This window comes from Ixodes scapularis, unplaced genomic scaffold (assembly GCF_016920785.2).
Source record: "Ixodes scapularis isolate PalLabHiFi unplaced genomic scaffold, ASM1692078v2 PGA_scaffold6__148_contigs__length_123643588, whole genome shotgun sequence".
In the NCBI taxonomy this organism is placed as follows: domain Eukaryota; kingdom Metazoa; phylum Arthropoda; class Arachnida; order Ixodida; family Ixodidae; genus Ixodes; species Ixodes scapularis.
The window spans coordinates 57,056,544-57,080,063 of record NW_024609881.1 but is presented as its reverse complement, the minus strand read 5'-3'; the positions used below and the strand labels follow the sequence as shown (position 1 = coordinate 57,080,063).

Genomic DNA, 23,520 nt, shown 5'->3' with positions numbered 1-23,520 from the left:
TATGCAAAAAAAAAAAAAAAATAATGCCAGATGATAGTTTGCTGTAACGCCTCTTAAAGCTCGTTGAAATGTGGTCGCATTGCTACCTTGCAAATTCGCCTTTGAGGTTCTGTGGGATACCATGAATGAATTAGTGACCATAATTCTCCTTTTTTTTGTTCATTATGATTTAAACATTAAAGGCTTTTTTCATTTTAATTTCAGTCTATGTTGGAAACAGCAAAAAGAAAAAGTAACTCATAATTTTTGTGGCAGGACGATATCTGACTAGAGCAGCTTAGCGGTGGCTTTACCCAACAATCTATGTTTTTGCTAAACCTGAAGGTACACTCAAACAAGAACCTTATGGAAAAGTATTTTAGAATTTAGATTTACCCCAAACATTTTATGTATGGATTTCTGTCTTCGAAAGAGCAACTTGCATTTCTTCCTTTCAAAAAATCATTAAGGGGGGACACTACCCAAAAAAGTAAATTTTTGAACCACTTGTCCGATTTAAATTATATTTACAGGGCTTGTTTCTGTTGATGTTGAGAACACTTCTGCCAATTTTTGTTAACCTGGGTGAAGTACAAAAAAAATTGCAAACGTTCAAAGACGAAAGTGGGCGTGTCTGCGTAGGAAAACTATCGTTTTGAAATTACTTATAAATTTGTCGTTTTCATGTGTTACATTGCATTAGGACAGTTCAGAGCAGATAACTATGGAGCTATATTTCTATGTTATACCATCTTTCATGACAAAAAAGCCACATAAACACAAATACAGTATTTTAGGTTTCCATCCTTTGTCCAAAATTTTAATTCTTGAGCATGAAAAATGACAAAAATAAAAAATACAAGCTCATAGTTATCTTCCCCTTAAAATTTCACCCCAGAAAAACTCATAAAAATGAATCCAAGTTGCATAATAACAAAACGATAGTTTTCCTAAAGTGAAATTTATGCCAAAAAGTGGAATGGAGAAAATTGCGTTCAAAGTGCTCCAACCCCTGCCTTTTCTTTAGCATCGGAGGACCGAAAATAATTTATAAAAAATTAACTATGCAGTGTAAACTAATGAAACTTTCTGGGAATACTCTCTCGATGTTGGTGGATGTAAATATGACATTTTTCAAAATCAACTTTTCTTTGCAGAAATTGTTTTTTCTGGGTAGTGTCCCCCCTTAATTGACTTTCCAAGTTTTTCGTTTTCTTTTACTTTTATCCTATGTATTTTTATGATGCGGTATGACAAAAAAAGGAGAGGCTTACTTAGACCAGTGTGTCATCATTCTATGCAAAAAGGTGGCCATGTCATGGCCTGTGGCATCTTAAAGCAAGACAGTGAGCAGCTTTTTATGGGAAGCTGCAGACTGTGGTTCTCCCTTGGGCCACTGCCTTTGGGAGTACCACGTTCGCGGAGAGACGCTCTACCGCGAAGCGGGTTCATACTCGCGTGGCATGCTGCTCGTTGAGCGCAAACAGACACCAGTCACGTTGGTAACGGTGATAAACTCTGTTTATTAACAATGAAACAAAAAGAAGAACACAGCGGCTATAAGCTGGTGAACGCCGTCGGTGTGGAGATCGCCCACGGCCGAACGGTCGTTCACAAAGGTACAAAGGACGGGGTAAACGCTCGCCGGTGCGCCGGACGGTTCCCCGTTGTCGCTGCCGCCGAATCCCAGGAAGAAGAGACCAGCGAGATCCTGCTGTTTGCTGGTTTTAAGATAACGGCGGGCGCAAAGTGGCCAATCAAGGAGCAACACGTTGATCTCCTTTGTGCGGGGGTTCGTTACGGAAATCGCCCCAAGGGGGAGAGGAGGAAGCCACTCACAGTGGTAAGCAGTGCCACCTCTCGCTACGTCGACGCGTCCGCCACGGCGCGCCAAAACGCTGACGCGACAGAATATTGAAGGATCACAATCCCCATAAGACATAAAGTCATAATCGTTAGTCTTTCACAAACTATAGACCACATATGATAAAGGTCCTTGACACTGCCAAAAGCAGGCTTGAAGACTTAAGGAGACATGATTTACCAACATTTTCTGCATAACAATGGCTGTAGCACTCGATTTTCTACATAACCTGCTGGAGAACAGCATTGGGCTTGGAGAGGACACGCCGTGTCAGAGTTGAGCTGGTACTTATGTCCTCGCTAAGTGAACATGGGTCCCCACTCCATTGCTATGGACTTGTTGTATAGGAGGTGTCAGGTACACACCATTGACCTGCAATTTAGAGCTTGCATCTGGGCACTTTGTGTTATAAATGCCGGGCACCAGATGATGCAATTCTCCTTTGCTCGTGCAGTGATATGGACAGGCCAGGGCAACTTTCTAACCATCAACTCCAACAGCACTACAATGTCCAGAAACAGTGGCGTTTTCTGGGCCATGCTACAATGCAGGTAAGTGGACATGCAGGCTGACGTGGCGTTTGCTACACGCAAAATCGTGTCTGTGATATCATATCTTCGTAAAGGGCTGAGGTTCGTTTGTGTGTCTGCCTAGGATGACTAGTTTCTCTTGGCATCTATTTAGTCTTTCCGGCAGCCTTAGCTTTCCTGGCACCTTAGCTTTTCTAGGAATGCTTTTTTTTTTTTTGGTAAGCATAATTATGTTATTTTTGGTTAATCATTTGATTATAAAGAACCCTTTTCTTGGCATTTTTTCGAAAAAGACTAGCCTCTTGAGTTGGTCTAGTAGACCTAGTGACAATTTACGCGCCCAAAGCTTTGGCTTTCGAACTTCAAGACATTTGACGGATACAAGCTCTAGTGCGACGTGGGGAGCTGGCACCCGTGACACTGATGTTGCAAGTGTCACTTCGCTGCAGTACACTGGTGCTACAGAAGAAGCATACTTAACGAAGAATTGCTCATTTGTATATAGTTCAACCTTTTTTTTTTTCTCGCACTGCCTTTTAAGAACAGGTATCGAAGTATAGTTATAACCAATGAAGGGTGTCCCACAATTGTGAGGAAACTTTCGAAGAACATCGAGCTGTCCTAGCACATTGGTGCATAGCAGTGAAGCTTGATGAGAGAAACTGGGGAATTCTGAAGGCCATATCACTACCGTAATTTTCAGAATCGTCCCCTACCCCACATTTTGCACGAATATCGATTTCCGAAAAAACACAGAGTAATCGCCCACCCCTAAAAATACCACAATGCATATTCCACAATCCGCGAGAATTCATCCTACTTAAATGACACTCCCTTGGACCTTACGGCTGGAGGGCATCCATGAGAAAGTAAAACAAAGGAGGGAAAGACGCTCCACTTTGTTAACACATTTCCTCCCTGATGAGTAGCCCATTCAGGAATCGCAAGGTCAGCGATCGCTTCATATCCTGGAATGTAACCACGGAGTGTAAGGTCAAAGTGTGTCTCCACCGAAATAAGGTCACCGTGAACTTGTTTGATCTCTTGGAACATCGCGACCGTGGTTGGTAAGGTTGTGCAGTATTTGAGACAAAGCCAATGGGTAAATAAAGATATACTGGAATGCCACATACAAACGTTTGTAAAGAGTCCCATTTCAAGCTCCTTGTTCATGGTGCCATCCACGCCAGCCACGCAGCCCGCTTTGATAGCACGCCAGACGAACGCACGCATGTATGCACCGAAAAAAAAGTTGCACAAAAGCATGCTTCTTGTGATTTAAAAGGTGCCTGATTTGGCCCGACGCCAAAGTATTGGCCAACGTGATCGCCGGCTTTCCTGCTTCCCCAGCATCACTCTTTATGGCTTACTTCGCTCGCTCGCTCCCTCATTGCTCCTGGTTATTTTCTCTATTCTTGATTTTTTTTTTTTTTTTTTTACTATCTAAGAGAGCATAGTTGTGTAAGAAACTGGTGATGGGCCAAACTTTTGCTGAATTGAAAATTCGGCGCTGAACCTTGGGATTCGGCGAAGCCGAAGTTTGCAGATTTTTTCGAAAGATTTGGAAAGGCAATCTCGAGATATCTTTGAAAACAATAATGACTCTATCTAGATCATTTGTTTCTAAAACTTAAAAATATTGCCGATATAAATATTACGCCACGGAGATACAATTTAGAACAAACATTTCACATGTCAATCATCTCTAACCAATGAGAGCCGAGAAAAGCTGCTTAATTTTGTAAGCACGGGGTGGGGCCTATAAGAGGGCTACCCCTACAAAATCGCCTCTAACAGCAAAAATATTGCTAAAATATATTTTTTTTATTTACAAAAAGAATGTCGAGCTATTGAAAAAAAATTTTTCACTTCAATGTTTTTATTGCTATTTTTTTTTTTAATTTACCAAACATTTATTAAATTTTTAAATTTTTTTTTTAGGGGATTTTGAGGTAGTGGACGCACCCTTTGAACTTATGTCCCCCGCCCCTTCTGGTTTGTTCCATGGCCACGCTGCGCAGCCTAATCTGGGGCAACATCTTCGTGTACGTCCAGTTCCAAGGCCTGGAGCACATAGACAAGGCCACCCGCACCACCGTGTTCGGGGCCCTCACGGGGGTGGGCATCCTCGGCATGCTCCTCATCCTCATCCTCAGGGGAGGGGGCCTGCCCAGCAGGTCCCTGGCCGCCGACTCACCGTGAGTCGAAGCGCACGTGAGGCTGATAGCCAGGGACAGATAAGCAGTCCGAGGTCTCTCCGTCCATGACAAAAGTTTCACATTCAGGGGCAAATTTAAGGGTGGGGAAGCGATTTTCACATGCAGGTTACCCCTAAGTAACCCCAAACGTAACCTTTTTGTTTCCCTCTTTTCCTTCGTCTGCGGCAACGCACTGAACTGCCCAAATGTTTGAGAAGGCGTGGGCGTCCAAGATGTATTTTTGATTCGCTCCAACGATAATATGTCGTCAAAAATTATTTTTGTGGCCACGTGGAAGCTGCGTCTTCTGTGGTTCTCGAATTTCAAAGAGACGACCGGAAAACGGGCGAAGGAACGCACGTGCGCTTTCTTCAACAGTGTATCGTATCGCATGACAAAAGAACGGGTACAGACGTGGCTCGACCGCGTCGCAATATATTGCACGGGGCGTTTCTACGACCCCTGACAAAATTAATCTGTGCAAATGAAAAACAAAAAACGGTTTAAGATGTAATAATTATGCGTGAAGTGCTTGATCTTGAAGTTTATAAGGTGTTGCAGGTCTTGCTTTATGGCCCTTTCCTCGCACGTACAATATTAAGTTCCAGATTTCAAATGAGGCACGAGGACATACTTAGTTTGAGACTCTCAAAGAAAGTTTTGTCGTGAGCAGGGAACAATGTCGAAATTTCGAAAGTAGCTCGACAAATTTAGAGCGAGGCATTGATTTGGCGCCGCTAGTGTGTGTCACAGTATCCGTCTAAAAAAGTGAATTTCTGACAAGCAAAGCGATTGATTGTGCAGGGAAGGGGAGGGCGCCCCTCCCAGTGTGGTCAAGCCCGCCGGATCTTCCGATTTCGTTCAGGCACTGGGTGAGTACATTCTTTTGGTCGCAAACGGTTTTCTTGATTTGTCTTGTGATGCTCTCTTTTTTCCTTAATGAAGCGTAGTGTGCGATGTGTGCAGTCACGAATGAAGAGAACTATATATATCCTATTACTCGCATGCAACTTACTTTAATTGACATGCCCACCTAACCCTGTGGATATTTTTGTTAATTACAAACATTTTAAGCATGAAGTTAAGTCTCTCTTGTACACATAGCTACCATATCGTTTTTAAACATTTTCTAGAATATTGTATGCGTGGATGTATGCAGGTTGCATGCTATATTTTGTACTTAAGTGTCTCAAACAAAGGCTTTGGTCGTTTTAAGGCACAAAAAACCAAACAAATAAATAAAAAGGTTTGAGGACACCTAAGCACTTCTTATGAGTTGTGAATCCGAAAGCATGAATGTTGTTCTTGCGCGCGCTCTTGTGAAGTGGGTGCGCCGCACTGACACCGGCCGTGCTGCCACTTAGGAGTCTGCCGGAGCGGGCTCTGGGGGGTCCCAGAGCCCGCTCCGGTTATTGGCGCTGGTGGCACAGGTCTGCAGCACCGTGGTGTTGCACTCCTTGGAACTGACGCGCGGCGGCCAATGGGAGCCTCGTTCCTTGAAACTATGACGCGTCACATTACATTTCGGCTTCACTTTTGGAGAGGTGAATATAGTTGTTGTTTTGCATGGCTTTTTGCATGGCTTCAAAGCTGGGAGGCTTCAGATCGCGGCTTCACTTGGCTCCATTGGGAGAGGGGAATTTAGCTGCCGTTTGGCGCAGTCTTTGCTGCGGCTTCAAAGCTGATGATGTTGACTTGCTCCATGGGACAGTTAATGCTTTCGTATTAATAAATAAACTGCAGAGTACAGCCATGCAAGCTTGCCCAGGGGGTTCAAGTCGGGGGAGCACAAAAGCCATGCATAAAATCCTGGTTGCGCTAAGCCATTCAAAGAATGGAAACTTGGAATGGGTTGTTGCACTTTCAATTGTCACAATGTGGCAGTCAGTTTTGTAGCTTAGCATGCTGGAGGCACCCCATGTGGCATTTTACCCCTTTTGGCAAACACTGAACTGGGCTAGCTTGTATTGCCACCGACTACACAGCTTGGCTTTGTCACTCAGGTTCATGCACTTTGACACTCACATCAACAAACTTTGTCCCCTTAATAATGCACTTTGACACGCACATCAACATACTTCAGTGCTCACATTAGCCCCTTAACCGTTTGTTGTTTTAATCCGAAAGCTTTAACAGTCCCATGGAGCGAAGCCAGCATTGTTTGTAGCAGCGAGAAGCGGCACCTAAGTTCCCATTGACTGAGCGAAACGACACCTATAAATTCCCATTCCGAATAAAAAAAAAACGAAAGAAAAGTACAGCAACGCAGATGCTCCGTCACGAAAGCCGGCGGGTGTGCTCAAGGTCAGAGCGGACGCGCCACAGAAATAAAACACTAAGAAAAGTACAGCAATGCAATGGATTGCACGGAAGCCATCATGAAGCTGGCGGGGTTTGCCGCCCCTGCGGAGGGGGGGGGGGGGGGGTCGTGATGTCACCGCCGGAACGCCATGTGCGAAAGGAAAACGTGGCACGCTGCTTATAGGAATGCTTTTGCATTCCTACACGTAAGCACTTTTTAGTATCCCTGCCGAATTGGTTTGTCTTTATTGCTACTAACTAAACCATGTCCGCTGCACTTCCCGTTCACTGGCAGGAATAGCATGAGAAGTTAATGAGAGGGCGATGCGATTGGAGCCTGATAACACTGTCGAATTCCACTGTTAAAGGGGTACGGAAACAACAATTGAAATATTCAGATTTCGTCTGGAAATGAGTCAAGCATGACGGATAATAACCGTAAATGATAATCGCACGTTTGTATTTTGAACGGCTGGCTATATTTTTCGTTCCAAACAGTGCACTCGAGCAAGCGCTCGAAGAGAAGCGAACGGAGAGCGCGATGCGTCATGGGATATCCGGCGCAAACAAAAACAGAAAGAAAAGATTTCCCGTGTTCGTGGAGTAGCAAGGCAGGCGTGGTTATGAGCTTTGCCCTTGGTGGCATTGTCAGCGTTGTGGTGGTGTCAATAGCGTCAGCGCGTTACAACCGAGCCGTTCGAAGTACCCGTGGGGTGACGAGCGTGTGGCTGGCCCAAGGGGCACGTAGCTTCCACAACACTGTCAGCTTAGGGCTGAACGGAGCGGGGAAAGCAACTTTTGTTCGAGTTTTGAGCGACCGGCTAATCTTTCTAGGGGGAGAATGGCTGTGTCCTTTGCACGAACGAGGGTTCGAGAAAGAGGGGAATCCTTCCTTTCCGTCTTCTTGGACCGTTTGGTACAATGCGCGATTTGTGAGTTCAGCTAGGAGGAAAGCTAAGAAGGAAAACGTTGAAATTCCAAAAGGCGGTACTGCTCCGAAGGAATCTGCTACGTCACGACTACGTAGCAAGTTCCCCAACGTTGCTAGGTTACCTCCCAAATAGGCTCTGCATGCATCCACCAGGTGCACATTGAAAGATTGTTTATTTAGCTTTGAAATTAGTTTTCTTGTGCCTTTCAATGGAAGACTGGTGTTCTTGAGGTTGGGGTGCAACATGCAACACATTCAAGCTAGAAAATGAGCGCTGGAATTTCGTTTCCCTTTAAAGACAAAGCTTTAGCGTCCTCCAAGTTTTGTTGCCTCCCTGTAACCAATAAGATGATTGCATGAGCGGAAAAGAACGTTGAAGGACGTGTTACGGAAAAACAGGCTTCACTCTAAAAAAAAAAGGGTGTAGTGTTACATCATTTTTTTTGCAAATTTTAATACTAAACTGTTTTTTTTTTTGCACGTGCAGTTTGATTTGCGCGTGTCTCCACAATTGGTTGCCATCCTTAAAAACGTGTACAATAAAAAATGCGTGCTGGCATCTCTGAGCAGCGCCACAAACGAAGCTCTGAACGAGCCAAGGTCGTCTAACAGTCAAGGGCAAGGTAGGGTGCGCGGACAAGCTGTACTTGTCCTAAACAATGAAGGGCTTAATGCACTTTCACACTCATAATAACATCATACCTCCCACCCATTAATGCACGTCGTCCCTCACATTACCACACATTGTCGAGCGCATAATCTGTATTGTCGAGAGTTGGGGAGCCACGAAAAAAGAAATCTCGGGCGTACGTACAAGGGTTCCTCCTAACAGCTCCAGGCAGTATAGAGAAGCAACTTGATTGCACATTCTGTTGCTTTTACAACGATAGCTGTTTTGAGGTCTTAGCCCCACTGGTAATGACATCAGTTGTTGATGTTGTAGTTCTAGTAGTAATAGTTGTTGATGTTGTAGTTCGCGATGTAGGGCGTCCGTCGTCAATGTTGCGAAATCCTCGAAAAAGATTGCCGCCTGCGGGAATGGAACCTGGGTCCGCTGTGTGCAAAGCAGAGACATTGCCACTGAACCACGCCACAGCATTAATAACCCGCTCTAAACTTTGGTTTTCTGTAGTACCCAATGCCCGCTGCACGCGCTCTTCGGAAAACGAAATGGCCCATGACAGTATGCCGTCGTGGCACCGTGAATGCCAAGAGCTCGTGCCGGGAGACGCGATTTAACGTGCTCCAGATCAAAAAAGAGACAAAAGCGTTAGGAGCACAACAAAAACATTCGCAACAAAACAGATGTCTATTTAGTTCCGAACGCATTTGTCCACGCACCATATGCTGCCGATGGTGCGTGAACGCGACGACGACGCTTGACGACTTTGCTGCGACGTGTCGCAGCTATCGCCGTCATTGTAGGACTGTAGATTGATGCGGAACTGCTCGTTTTTTGTTTTTTATATGCGATGGCACTATGTTGTTTCAATCTCGAATTATGCCAAACAGGAACTAGCTTTGTTCTCACTGGAAGCACTTCATAAAGAAACCGCAAAGTCAAGCTACCTGTATAGTAACTACCTTGCACGTGACCGCTCGAAGTATAGTTGATTGATGCATGTGACTTTGCCACCCATTCTACAGTTCCTTATTTTTTTTTCTTCAGCGTCATTTGTGGTGCAGAATTTTTTTCATTGTTGCTCGGGTGCTATGTGGCCGGGCGTGTCGTGTTAGGCGAGGCTTTCGACCCGTGTCTGCTCATACTGCGTGCATTTTCTTCTCTCTCTATTCACAGTGAAGTCCCTCAGGCTCGGAAAGACTCGTAAGATGCTCACGTTGAGTGCCTCTTTTTTTTATACCGGTAAGTAGCCCGCAGTTCGCCTTGCATTCGTGGTCTGCGTCTCATTTAGTGACATTTGTAGGCTTTTGTTAAAGGAGTTTTTAAAATTGTGCACTATATGTGTCAGATGAATCGGACATTTGGCATAAGAAAGCCGCAGCGTGAATTCTAAACTAGGTCATTACGTGACTATTTCTTTTGTGCAGACTTTGGAGGTAAAAATTTCAACTCGTGCGCGCTGTGCACAGATCATCTCCTACACACTTCCACCATGGAAGTGGTGCAGTTTTTTTTTGTTTTCAGCGAGAAATGAAACTAATGCATGCGTGCAAACCCTCTTTTAAGTATAGCGAGTCTCCCTTTGTGCATCGTTGCATTGTGCAAAAGCAGCGCTACATATGACCCCTGCACCGCTGGCATTGTTTCACTGCAGTGCGCCCGTGCCGTTGGAGAAACTTGCTTTACGAGCTAAACAAGCTGCACTAATACATATTTAATTTTCTTTTTATCTATTTGATAGGTCTAGTCAAGTCTATAGATGTTCAAATTGATGTTTGATGGGTCCAATTCAATCCATGGATATTCAAATCGATATGTGAAGGTTCTGCACGAAGCAGTCTTTATGCGCGCACAGCAAATGGAGGCAGGATAAATGGCTCCCTTCTGCTCTTCTAGTCTTTGTTAACTGGGTCTAGACAAACAGGTGTCCAGATTTGTGCTTTTCTTTAAATAGGATAGAAGCCTGCAGATAAGCTTTGGAACACTTTGGGTGTATTTTTTTTTCTACATAAAATCAAGTTAAAGTAGTGCATATTCGTTGGATGTTTGCCTAATTTATATATAGGATTCCGTGTTTTCTGAGTTTATTTCTCATGAAATTTGGAGGGTGTATTTTGGAGTTCATTTTTCGCCGAAAATTTGGGATTTCTCCGAGTTTATTTTTATTAGTTTCCCGATTCTCTGAAATTCTAAATTTATTTTACTGTGTCCCCAAGTTTTTAAAAATTAAAAAACAAAATAAATGAGGTATATGGATACCATGGCCCGTTGTCCTAAAGGAATTCTCACTAGCTAAAAGGCAAACCACTTTTGTCAGTAGTTCGAGATTTCAAAGGAAACCGAAGTGGCATCTCCTCAGGATCATTGACCCTGTGCTCTTCTAAAATTTATGTTTAAAACTCAGTTTTTTTGTTTTTTTTTGGCTTTTTATTTTGTCATCGTGGCCTTGAATTTAAGAGTTTTTCGGATAAATCCAAATTAACAGAAAATTGACGAGCGAGTGTTTTTCAGAATTTTTCGGGTTTATCCGAAAGCACAGAACCGTATTTATATACCGTAAAATCTCGAGGAAGCACCCATTCAAAATGTGGAGATGATCGTGTAAAACTGGGGGAAGGGTGCGCCCTAGGTTAACAATATGTAAAGTTATGTCCTTTGCGTATTTTTCGAATGTTACAAAATTGAGGGGTGGGCGATTATCGTAAAATGGGCGGATGCTCAGTATTTCATGCTAGCCTGTTTCAATCAAAAATTGCTATGATTGAACCTGGGCATTGTATAATGATTATGACTGCAAACCTATGACTAGAGGGTGCTTGGAGATATTAAAAGTAAAGCACTCAAGATGAAGTTTTGCAACTTAGGTTGCAGCCCGTTTTTTGACCCATGTATTGTGAGTTTTTTCTGCAAATTCAGTTGCATTGTTTGCAATGTTTGCAAATAATGTAATTTTTTACTAAACATCTTTTAACGTGTGCGGTGCTTTCTTGTCATATTTGAGTCTATGCCCAAACGAGCCAATCTCTCCACACTCTGCAGGGCTAGAGCTTTCCTTCTTCAGCGGTGTCTACGGCGCCTGCCTCGGTTTCACAAAGAGCTTCGGCAAGGACTCTTCCAAGTTCCTCGGCATCAACGGCCTGCTCATTGGCGCTGGAGAAATCACGGGTGAGACGACACTCTCATCTTATCGTCTTTCTGTCGTGGGTTGCTTTCGCTTGTCTTTGCTGCCACCATTTGCATGTGCCGGGTGTCTGAAATATATTTAGTGTTTCTTTTAGAGCACAGCTCTTCGGCCCCCGTTTTGCGGCTAGAGCGGCGTCGCCGTCGGCGTAACCGTGGCAACGTTTCGGCATGGTGACAATTCGGCACCTTGTCCGAAACATCCGCGCGGGGTCACGTGACCACGGGGGGCACGTGACCTTCTGAGGGGGTCTGGGTTCCCACCCCTCAGGACCCCCTGAGGTCACATGATCCCCCAAGGTTGTGTGACCCCGGTGACGTCACGTGACCCCTGTGAGGTCACGAGGGTCACGCGACCTCACGGTTACGCCGACGCCACTCGGAGGGAGGAGTAGCAGGCAGGATGAGGAGGTGAGGAGGAGGGGTATACGCTACCCTCAGTACCCTTTCCTCGTCCTCCTCAAGGGCTGCGCTGCAATTCCGAGTAAGAAGGAGTTGTAAACGGCTTTCGTTTTTTACCGCAAAAATAAACTATGCATTGCTGAATGCTCAGTCCAGCGGTTTGGACCAGGTACCAAAGTTTCAGAGCTTACCGTTTTATCATTTAAAGGTCACAAGCGATTTTCTGAAATATTGACGGCCGTCGAAGCCCCCAAATGCACGGAAACGAATGGCGTCGGCTACCAGAAATAGATCTGATTTTTTCATTGAAAATTTGTGCATTCATGCACGAAGAAACAGAAAATGGTATGCCAAGGGTTGGTAGCTTCATGCACTAGGGCATATCTACCGTAGTTTCTGGACTGTAAGTCGCACCGTTGTAGGTCACACTTCCGTAACTGAGCCGTTTTTGCACAAAAGTTGGTATGTAAGTCGCACCTCTCTGCATGGTTCGCGCTTTGGACCACTAGACCTAGCCTAGGCCAAGTTGCGGAGACGACCCGAGCATCTACACATGGACAGATAGATAAACCTTAACACACTTTTTTGGGTACTTCTGAGAGGTCGGCTAGCTGTAGTCCTTTCTTTCACATGTAGCAACATGGCTGGAGCATGGCAGATAAAAACTGTTCATCAAGCAGAAACTAAGAATGAAGCTTTTTCGAAAAAACCCGCAGATTAGTTGCATCATCGTAAAAGATGCCTAAGCAAAATGTTTGAAGAAAACCGCTACTTATACACCGGAATATATGGTACATGGGAACCAAAGGAATGGCATGAACCCAATGCAACAAAGTGTATATCTTTCTTTTTTTTATAAATTTCAGCATGTTGGTACAATTGCTCTTGTTCACTCTAGCTCCCCACAGCTCTCATGCGTCAGGTTTGTTCCGCATTAAAAATCACTCCTGTGCTTCACTTCAATTTGGTTGTACTTGTGCATCTGATTGTGGCTCGAAAATTGGTTAAAGTTTAAGTTAAATGGGGTTCAATCATCAAATCTCATGTCCTCATTTCGACTTTGTTTCTATGGTACTTCAGGCCGTTAGAAACTCCACCACTCTATAAATAGCTTCACCCTGACGGCACACCAGAATGTTCTCAGGATATTTTACCGTTTCATAAATGTCTTTTTGATGTTCGTAAGATTATGGTATACCATAAAGACCTCATTTACCTGAATCTCACAACTTGGAGAATGTCGCGAGAAATTTACCGCGCCAATACATAACCGGATGGTAACAAATTCATAACATGTTGCTCCAAATCGTGAAATTTTGTGCCCGCGAAATAATTCCAAATTCCATTTCAGAAAAGTTTGCACAGTATTGAGATTGTAAAAATTAATTTATTTACAGCATACTATGTTAGATATGTTTGATGCCTCACAAATGTGCTATTGACATCCATAGAACGCTAATATTTTTTCTTCTAGCTACTATAGTTTTGCTGAAAAGCTGTTTATAGGGGGTAGTGTCGGACGTGGGTGAGTGAGCGAGCCTTTTTTGTTGTCAGGCGGCCTGGCCTTCAGCATCCTGGGAAAGCAGACGAACAAGGCAGGTCGGGATCCCATAGTGCTGTTGGGGTTCCTGGTACACATAGTGGCCTACTACACCATCTTCATCAACCTCCCGGCAAACTCAAACTTGGCCGCCACGTGGGACCGGGCATACATCGAGAGCAAGTGAGTTCTCACATGTGCACATACCGGGAACTTGAGTCGTTTCGGTGCAACTCGTATAGGGACTATATGGCCAGCAAGATTGCCTGCCCCTTGTGCCGAGGGTATAGTGTCGTCACAGCACCGTGCTCTAGTCAGTGGATATAGAGAATACTAAAATGTGGCGGCGTTTGTTCGTTGTCGTACTGGCCATCGTGGTTTTTTTATGGCTGTCAGAAGTCCACCAGTAATTTACCAAACAGAACTTGGCCTTTGAGAAAGGGGAAAGGAAATACTTTGAAGGGCTACATTGCCCTTGTCGATTAGTAGCTATCGGACGCACCACAAGGAACGAAGAACTTATGGCCAAGACATTGTTTGCCACCCACTGAAGTGAATATCATCAGCCGTCTGCTGTCTGTGCTGCTTTTCCTTACACTTTGTTGGTGCTTGTACTCCTTTCGTAGCTTGTACCTGGCCTTTGTGGGCAGCTTCCTTCTCGGCCTCGGGGACAGCTGCTTCAACACTCAGGTCGGTTTTGTATTTGCCGTCTGCTCGAGCGATCTTTGTCTCGTTATGCCGACATAATCCCTGACCTCAAGCCGAATGCCCTTGTAGCTCTACTCTCTCCTCGGGTTTGTGTACTCCGACGACAGTGCCCCTGCGTTCGCCATCTTCAAGTTCGTTCAGGTAAGCAACACCGTATTTAATGCTTCGCTGCGCTAACCTCTTTATGCACCTTGTCTAGTTAGGGTTCTCAAGCTGTAGCTCACATCTGGACGATTCGATTCTCCCCTCGCTCGGTAAAGATGTGGTCTGTCATACTTTTTCCCAGGCGAAAATTTTCAACTGGGACCAGTTGGTCCCAGTTGCAACTGGTTTATGGAACAATTCCCAGTTGCAACTGGTCCCAGTTGGAGTTGGTCCCAGCTGGAATTGGTCCCAGTTACAACTGGTCCCAGTTGGAGTTGGTACCAACTCTAGCAACAATGAAACACGGCACAAAATGGAAGGTTGACAAGACTTTATTGTCAAAAACTTGGAGAATGAAACTAAATAGGTTCGGTGACGTACACGCTCCGGGTTTAGCCACTTGCTTGCGACGGTTGAATCGCTTTTTCAGAGGTGGTATTCATGAGATGAAGGAAGATCGGCCGCTGGCGTCTGTTAGTGAAGAAGTCCTCAGTTTCTCTTCCCATCGCGTGAAGAAAGGTGCTCACCCGTGATCCTGCGTTGCGCAGGTGAAGTCCTGATAAGATGCGGTTGCGCTCCCACCTTGCAATCTCTGTCACAACAGTCGAACATTTTCGAGGTAGACCTCCCGCCATTTTCGCCATTGTGCTCTCCGCGGCGTGTTCTCTTCCGTCCGGTCTATGTGCGTCCGGTCTTTCCTGGGTGCCCTCCGATCGCTGAACTGCATCTTTCCATCCTCGAAGTTCATCGCCGACACCGTGGTGTGTGTACAGTTAGGTCCAAAGAAGCGCAGCTGTAGTTTTGACATTTTCATAACGACGCCAACTTGGGCGATGGCGACCCTTCTCTACCGCGTCCGTCCGACTCCGGCGTAGGGAGGCTCAAGTGAGGGTGGGCGCAACTGCTAGATCGGCGATCACGGGACATGGACGCCATTTAATTGCTAAATTTTGCTGGGAGTCTATGGGGCAAAGGGTCGTTTTCTTTCCTAACTCAGGTCATAAAAGCCCATTAAGGTGCTTGAATAATTTACACAAGGTATAAATGATTACTTTTCCATAGCCACCAGTTTTGTTGCGATAGGTTAAGTATTTTTTTAACGCGAAAAATGGTAAATTCCGCCATCTTGGACGTTGCTGCTTGTCTGGCAACTTTGCTTTCTCCGCTCGACGTTTGCAATTCTCGGAGCGAGAGAGGCTGCGCTAAGGCGCTCGTTGCTTGCAATGGGAGGCGAGAGGAGGAAAGGCGCATGGAGCAACAGAGTTGCAACAGAGCGGGCGCCTGCTCTCGTGCAGGCAACACTGGCGCATATCCTTTCTCAAATCCTCTCCCTCTGGCTCCGCCATTAAATCGCAAACGCTCTCCAGGTTTTGAGTTGCGCCCACCCTCACTACAGCCTCCCTACTCCGGCGTCAGCATAGGCAGCGCCATCTGTCGACAGCGCGTACCACTAATCCGCACCCGCGTGCCACGGCGGCCGGCTAGCTCTGATTAGTCAAAAGATAAATTTATTTATTAAAAGAAAAAAAAAATACTGTAGGTATTTAAATAAATGTTTTAATATATTTTAATAATGCACTAAATGTTCATTTAGGTGAACACATTTTGTCACTAATTATATTTTCCAATTAAAAAATTATTTAGTTAATTAAAATTTTTATATTATTTTTATAAATATATAAATGTACCCCAGTAATTAAAAAATTCCCTATTTGTATAAATCTAAAAATGTTAGTGTTTTTAGTTTTCTTCATTAGCAAAGGTCAATACACCCCCAACTTGTCCAAATTGTTGCCCAGTGTGAACTGGGAACGGGAAAGGCATTTGAAGTCCGACTGGGAATCGCTCCAACCAGTTACTTTCCTAACTGGTTCCAGTGCACTCCATTCCCAACTGGGAGTCAAACCAGTTGACTCCCAACTGGGAATGGTTCAAACCAGTTGACTCCCAACTGGGAATGGTTCAAACCAGTTGACCCCTCAGCTGGCCCCAGTTGGACTCCTATTGGTCCCAGTTGATTCCCAGTTGGGACCAGTTAGTCCCAGTTGATTCCCAGTTGGGACCAGTTAGTCCCAGTTGAAACCAGTTGAGGTGCCAACTGGTCCCAGTTAGAAATTTTCGCCTGGGTTGGCATATCATTTACAAACGAGCAAGACGCTACGGGCCAATTAAAGGACTTCGGCTTTTGGCGGAAAAGGGGGGACACAAGAACACGAGTTGCTCGATTGGCGTGTTAATTCGTCTGAAGTGCTTTGAACTGTGTCCTTGTTGCTCATTTGTCGGTCCATGTGATCTGGTCTCGGAGCGGCCTACAGCAGAGCAAACGTCTCGCATATCCGCCTCCACGGCTGTGACCTGCCGGTTACCTCTTACTTCGTCCTTGTCTTTACACCGCTTCTGTTTTTATTACCGCCGCCGGGGTCGTGGCAGATGATGTCATTGACACTTCTACGACGTCAACAGCTGGAAATCGAGAAACCTCCTTTCAGGACGCGATAAGTAACACACCACTTGGGGGCCAGCCCTATCCTTCGTTTCACATCAAGTCAATCGCAGCCAATGTTGCGATCCAATAGAGCCAATCAAACAATGCCAAAAGTGCATCGTCATGGTGGTCTAAGTTTTTGCGCGTCTTCTATCATTGTCTAAAACCAATCACGCACACGGTGAATGTGGCATGATCCTGCACTTTTTTTTGTGTATGGTTGGTTTAGCCGCTTTGCGGCTAAAGCGACCACGCAGTCAACCGCAGCCGGTTATCCGGCTGCGGTCTGACTTAACGTGAAATGGAGTACAGTGGAACTCATTTATAGCGAACCCGAATAGAGCGAATTATTGCCTATACCAAAAACCCAAATATTTAGCACCAAACTTCGAAAACGTGCGAGCACCCATCCCATATAAAAAGAAAAATTGAAAATACACAAGTGCCCCCGTCTCATTTACAAGAGTAAAGAAAAAGGAATGCATAAAGTTAGACTCCCAAGCACCAAACAAAAAGAGCAACTGCACAGAGTGCAGAGAAACACATGCACACACATAAAAAAAAGCAAAGAAAAAGTTGACATCAGGACACGTTGCATGGGAGCAGTCTCCACTTGAGGTTTTTTTTTTTAATGCGTTAGCATTAGACCGCTCAATTCTACAAAAACCCAGCGGTGTCTTCAGTTTGTCATCGTCGGGGAGAGGGAGAAAAAGGGGGAAAGGACATGACACATGCGATGCACCCATTGGTCCAAAGTGCTGACGTCAGCACGTGTCAACCTCTTCCTCTCTCCTCGGCGCTGACAAACTGACAGACACTGCCAAGTTTTCATTAAAACGAGCCCTTCCCTTTCTGTCACAGTTGGCGCGGAGCCAGAGAGAAAAAGGCGCCATGCAACACCTCCTAGATAACAAAGCCGTAGTGCTGAATGAGATGGCATCACCAGAGAAGGCCAACGCTGGACACGGTTTGCAAATGAGTGCTGCATCACCGCTCGGCTTCAAATCAAGTTTGTGCCGAACGTTGCTGAAATTATTGTATCCAATCTGTGCACAGCTTTGGCCTTCTCTGATGACACCATCTTAGTCAGCACTACGGCTTTGTTATTTAGGAGACATTAATGCGGGCATGCTCAGTTGCTGCTCTGCCTTTGCCAGTTGTTCTTCGCTCTGGGTCTCCGTAGTAGTGGTATATGGGCTGTGATGCATGTATGTAGTTCAAACAATAAATGCAGTTCCCTCCACCAGTGATATAGATGTGGTTCCTTCCACGAGTGGTATAGATGTGGTTGTTTCCATGAGTGATATAAATGACCGTATCCAAAGGCGTCGATGTACTCTGACAGGCAGAGTACACAAATGGGATAGATCCATTGGTGGATAGGGGAATCTGTTAGCATGACCCTTGGGAAACACCATACACATGTCCCGTCTCCCTTTGGGAAACGCTCCCACTGACCCACATAACGAGGCCAAAGAGAGGCAACAAAAAATAGAGGAAGCACGAGAGGAAGCACGAGAGAAATCCAAAAGAGAAAAGTGGAGGGGTCAGCATTAGCTTTTTCCAAAGGGGACGTGTGTTGCGTTTCCAAGGGTCATGCAAACGCATTTCCTAAGAATCCACCAATGGATCTTTCTGTAATTCTTTCTTTTCACCAAGTGCTCTCCGATTGACCGCTTCCTTACCACCGCTTGCTATGTTTTGTGTGTTAGCTCTTTTTTCGTTTGACCTTTGCATGCTAATCGAGTTCGCGCAGGAAACAGCAACCATCTTTGTCGTTCTTTGGCCAGCTGGAAATTATTCCTTGGCGTAAAGTACAGATTTTAGTGATCATTGAACTTCTGGCTGCGATCATGGGGCATTTGCAGCTGGATAGGCGGCGGCATTTGCGTGCAACTAGCAATCCTCGCTGCTGCTCGGCTGCTCTGCGCGGCTCTCTTTTTTATCTTTGTATGGTTCCGATGGTTTTGTTTGGACTCTAACTTCACGGGAGAAAAATCACATTTCTTTCAAGGACACAATTGCCATACTGCAGATCATGGATCTAAGTCCAGACGAAAAGGCTTTGCGGTCAGCTCAAATGGTAAAATAGTTTTCTTTCCACGCACGCCAGGCTGCTCTGATTCTGTAAGTGTCCTCACCGAATAACCAGAGTTTGAAAGCTACTTTTTGTTTAAGCTGTTAGCCTGCCTAGAGCGTTATCGGTTACGTTCTTGCGAGTCACTAATGTTTCTCGCGGTCCGCTGAAGAATGCATTGACGCGTGTTTACCGTAAGTTGTAAACGGGTTTGACTGTGTGGGCACCATACCTGAGAGAGAGCATGTCGTCGTCGTGCAGGCGGTGGCGGCAGCGATGGCCTTCTTCTACTCCAACTACCTGCTGCTCCCTTACCAGCTGCTCATCCTGGTGGTGTGTGCCACCCTGGGCACCCTGTCCTTCTGGCTCATCGAGTGGGAGACCTACGTCGAGCACAAGGCCTCCCGCCCCGACCGGTCCAACGAATCATCCACCTCCTCCTCTGCCGCGTCACCACAGGAACAGCCCCGTAAGCAGCCTCCTCCGTTCGCTTTGTATTGCATGCTTGGGTGGAGAGTTCGCGAAACGCCGATGCTCACCTAAATTTGTATTGCAGAATGCATTTTAACGGAAGCGAAGTTGTGATTTTTGTTGCCTTCACGTCGCCTTAGCCTTACTGTGGCATCGTCACAAAAATTTAGGGGGCTAACGTCCTGTCAAGTTTAGCGAAGCATCACCGTATATATGCCGTGCGGTCACGTGGCTGGCACCACTGTGGGTCCTGCAGTCACCTAGCCATGTGACAAGTGTCGGCTAGGCCACAGCTCTCTGGTGTCTGGTGATGTCGTCACTCGACACCGTGACATTGCATGAAATCACACTGTCGCGCTATCTAGATTTACATACACATTGCTCGTGCCTACTGCGTACTGTTTGGGTGGTAGGTCAAAGAAGCACCTTAGCTTTTTCAGGAATTGGACCTATAGGGGTCCGACGAAGCAGACATGTTTGCAGCTCAAAGTCCGGCCTTTATGGCGGGCCTTTATGGGCCGGTTTCCAAGTCTGGAGCATCACAGAAGATCATGTATAACTGATGAATACAGCTGCTGCTGTGCTCATGTTGCCACTCGTCACCTCGTCGGAAGGGATCACGTCACGTAATTACCATGGGTTACGTGATCACGACAGTTACACGGTCGCACGACACCTATAGTGGTCGCGCGATGACGTACCGAATAATCAATATGTCGAGCGGCGTCACCGTTACAATGTGGTGTCGCACGACGTGACATCGCAGTGTCGCGTGACACTGTAACATTTCATGACATGCTGATGATGTCACGTGACCACCCTTTGTTAAATATAGCGCGAAAATATTGTGTCGCAGAAGTGGAAAGTGCTGGGAAAAGCACCCAACTGAAGATAACACATTCAGACATCTCCGGATGGGGCCACTCTTGAGATCTGATTTGGGTGTCAATGTACGAGATCGCTCGTGCCGTATTTGTCACATTTGTTCTGTTTGAATGTACAGGATTCTCCCAGCCACTGATATCCTTCAACTTGAAAAGCTTTGCTAAGCGAAAACTAAAGTAAATGGCACTTCCAACGAGGGTAAGATGTTTCTTCTGGGGGCGTAGCCCTGTGTTCAATAAAGATTAACCTTGCTCGGCGGGCTGCGGGAGTGCCAAACATAATTTTTTTTTAAATAAATCCTGCATACTTGTGCATTAGACTTTCTGAAACCATGCTTTGGAAGTTAATAAGCCCGAATGTAACGTTTGCGAAAATGTTAATTTTGAGGCCATATCAATCAAAATAAATGGAACAAGGATAACATAATTTTTTGGAGAAGTTGCACCAAGGCATCCAAAACATGTTGATTTAAAGAACTTGGGAGGTGTAGTTGTGGGGAGTGAATAATCCCCGAGTGACTTGTGGAGTCTGGGTTTGCCTTTTCCAGCGCTTGTTTGCCGGTTTTGGTTTGACTCGATTTTTGTTTGATTTTTCTTAGCAAACTGACGACTCTGCAGAAAAATATTAATTGGATACTGTCTCAACGTCATAATCTACTAGTACATAATCCGTTTTATGTTGAGAGCAAGCTAAACGGAAACTAGAATGGTGAGGTTGTTGTTTTGAACAACGCTTGCACACTGCGTGGACTTGCAGGCACAGTAGCTATAATAAAAGCACACGGGTCATACAGATATAGCTTTGGCTTCAATGGCAGTTAAGACAAAACGGAGTATAGTGCTTTGCGCAAAAGAATACTAGTCAATTTTTAAGGGGGGTGTCAGACACCCTAAATTGTTGCTTGATTTTTACTCTGATGACTTTTGTATTTTTAACATAAGAGCGAGCAACACATGCTGGGCAAAAGTTTAATGTTATGGTAAAAGTTACAGTAAAGAATATGGTAAAACAAGTATGGTACTAAACATTACGGTAATAGTTTCTGTAGAAGTTGAAAGAGCATACAGAGAAAGTGACAAGATGACCAATGCAAAACCCAGCTTATCGAGCGATGGGACTTTAATTCGAAAGGGCTCCAAACAATGTCACAGCAAGTTAGTAATGCTTGAAATGCATCTTTGTTTCATTTCATATCATTTGTTTTACGGCCTGGTATCTCTGATTTTGCATTTATATACTGAAGGCTGGTAAATTTGATGTAATTAATTTTTATTGCTGGTATGTTTTTATGTTCCAGATGTAGAAAAGCTGTGAGTGGGGCTTCGTGGAATCTCTATCGAAATTGAGACTGCTGGGACCTGTACGAGAGCTTGAAGTGATGTCTTCGAAAGACTTCTTTGGACGAAGTTCGTAGATGAAGTCTTCAGGCATCCTCGGGATGATTGCTTTGATGAAGACCTCAAACGAAGACTTCCTCTCTTCAAGTCTTCGAACCAAGACTCCAGACGAGTTATCGATAAAGTCTTCAGGTTAAGTCTTGAAGCGACGTCTTCAGACGGAGACGTTTGACACGATTCCTTAACTGAGGGGTCTGGGAGTCTCAGTTTCATCTAAATGGTGTTCCTGGACTGTGTGCTTGTGCAGTGCTTACCGGACAGTTTTTTTCATGTCCAGTCTTCCAATGACACGTTTGTGTACATGTGATCCTGTTGAAAGCCACCAGGTAAAGCCTTCGGACAGGCTTTTAAGATGAGGTCTACATGTAAGGTGCTATACATAATTACACTAGGTGAAGTGTGTGCATCAATGTTCGGGATAAAGTGTCTGAAGTTTAGGTAAGGTCGTGAGGTCCACAAATGAAGTCCATGGGTCGTATCATTGGGTGAACATTTCGGTTCACATGCCAAGATTAAGTCTTTGGTCAAAGCCCTGAATGACAATGGCTTTCCAGTGGCTATGGCATGGCTTACCACCATTCCAGAGATTGTCTTGGACAACACAGTTATTACATTGTTTGTGTGTTTGTAAATGTGATTCATTATTGTTAAGTTTGCGCCCGAAAGTGCCATGGATTTTGTAAATACTATATATACTACAGTAGTATGCATTCCCCAGAATGGTGGAGAATTATTTTTTACAGCTAGTTTTGAGAACTCGCCATCTTTGTCAGAAGTTCCTTCTGGTGTTCGACTGCGGTTCTTAAGCAATATTTTGATATACCGTATATAGGAATGTAGCCTACAAATATTTGCAAGTTCTCGCTATAATCTAGACATATTTTCATTTAGAATCACAATTATGAAAATGTGCATTAAATGTGCCCATGCTGATGGCACGTCCTCACGACGTGTAATAAAGTTTTGTTTTCCTTGAACTGTTGTGTGAAACTTCATCAATTTAAAAGAGGAGGCTTCTTTCTAGTAAATAATGTTCCCACTATCCACAAAGCAAAGACTTTAGGAAGCAAATTTTCACACCCTCTATTTTAGCATGATGTCGGAAAAGAACTAAGGGTTACTCATGCGAAACGGCCCGCAAAAACGGGATAATGTACATGTAGTATTGGACATTTTCTCGAATGTGTATTGCATTGCTTTATTTGTTACGTTAAAATACCCGAAATAAAAAATTGAGGTTTTGACAGATTGAGATGTAACATTAAAGGACACATGCAAAGGAAAAAAACATTTTTTTTAAACTGCTTAGATGGAAAAAGGACACCATAAAACGATTTTACAACGAAGAAAAAAAATTTTACAGCTATATTTACGGCGCAAAACGAATTTGTAGTTGGCGCCCGCGGGCACCGCGTAAAAGTGGTCTGTATTTATCACGTGACTGGTCTTTATCACGTGGTGCTCGCGCTCTTTCGAAAGCTTCCTATGGCCTCTAAAAGTAACTTATTCATCTTTGTTTGAAGTATAACAAAAAACCAAGACGAATAAGTGACTTTTAGAGCCCAAAGGAAACTCCTGAAAAAGCGCAAGCAGACGTGATAGACCTGTGCGCCGGTCAGACGACGGTGGCGGCGCCCCGAAGCAGACGAACTTGTGCGGCGGCGGAGACGGCGGCGTGGAGAAACGCGTTGAAGCGGCGTTCGCACAACGATGGATGGATGGATGAATACGGCTGAGCCCTTTGGATCGGGCGGTAGCTCAACGCTCAGCGTGCGGCGGCGACGCAGCGCGGCGGCGCGCGGGCCA

The 23,520-nt window shown here is 45.0% G+C and overlaps 1 protein-coding gene across 1 annotated transcript in view; it reads left to right on the top strand.

The window, feature by feature from the left end:
• Positions 1-22,691, top strand: part of LOC8043240 (UNC93-like protein MFSD11) — a 34,267-nt gene extending 11,576 nt beyond the window's left edge. The window contains exons 5-14 of the mRNA XM_040205941.2: positions 2,298-2,394; positions 4,395-4,571; positions 5,376-5,443; positions 9,602-9,667; positions 11,465-11,590; positions 13,562-13,730; positions 14,174-14,237; positions 14,325-14,396; positions 19,223-19,430; positions 21,615-22,691. Coding sequence (XP_040061875.1) covers positions 2,298-2,394; positions 4,395-4,571; positions 5,376-5,443; positions 9,602-9,667; positions 11,465-11,590; positions 13,562-13,730; positions 14,174-14,237; positions 14,325-14,396; positions 19,223-19,430; positions 21,615-21,631 — 1,064 coding nt within the window. The 3' untranslated portion in view covers positions 21,632-22,691. The remainder of the gene's footprint in view (positions 1-2,297; positions 2,395-4,394; positions 4,572-5,375; positions 5,444-9,601; positions 9,668-11,464; positions 11,591-13,561; positions 13,731-14,173; positions 14,238-14,324; positions 14,397-19,222; positions 19,431-21,614) is intronic.
• The last annotated feature ends 829 nt before the right edge of the window (positions 22,692-23,520 follow it).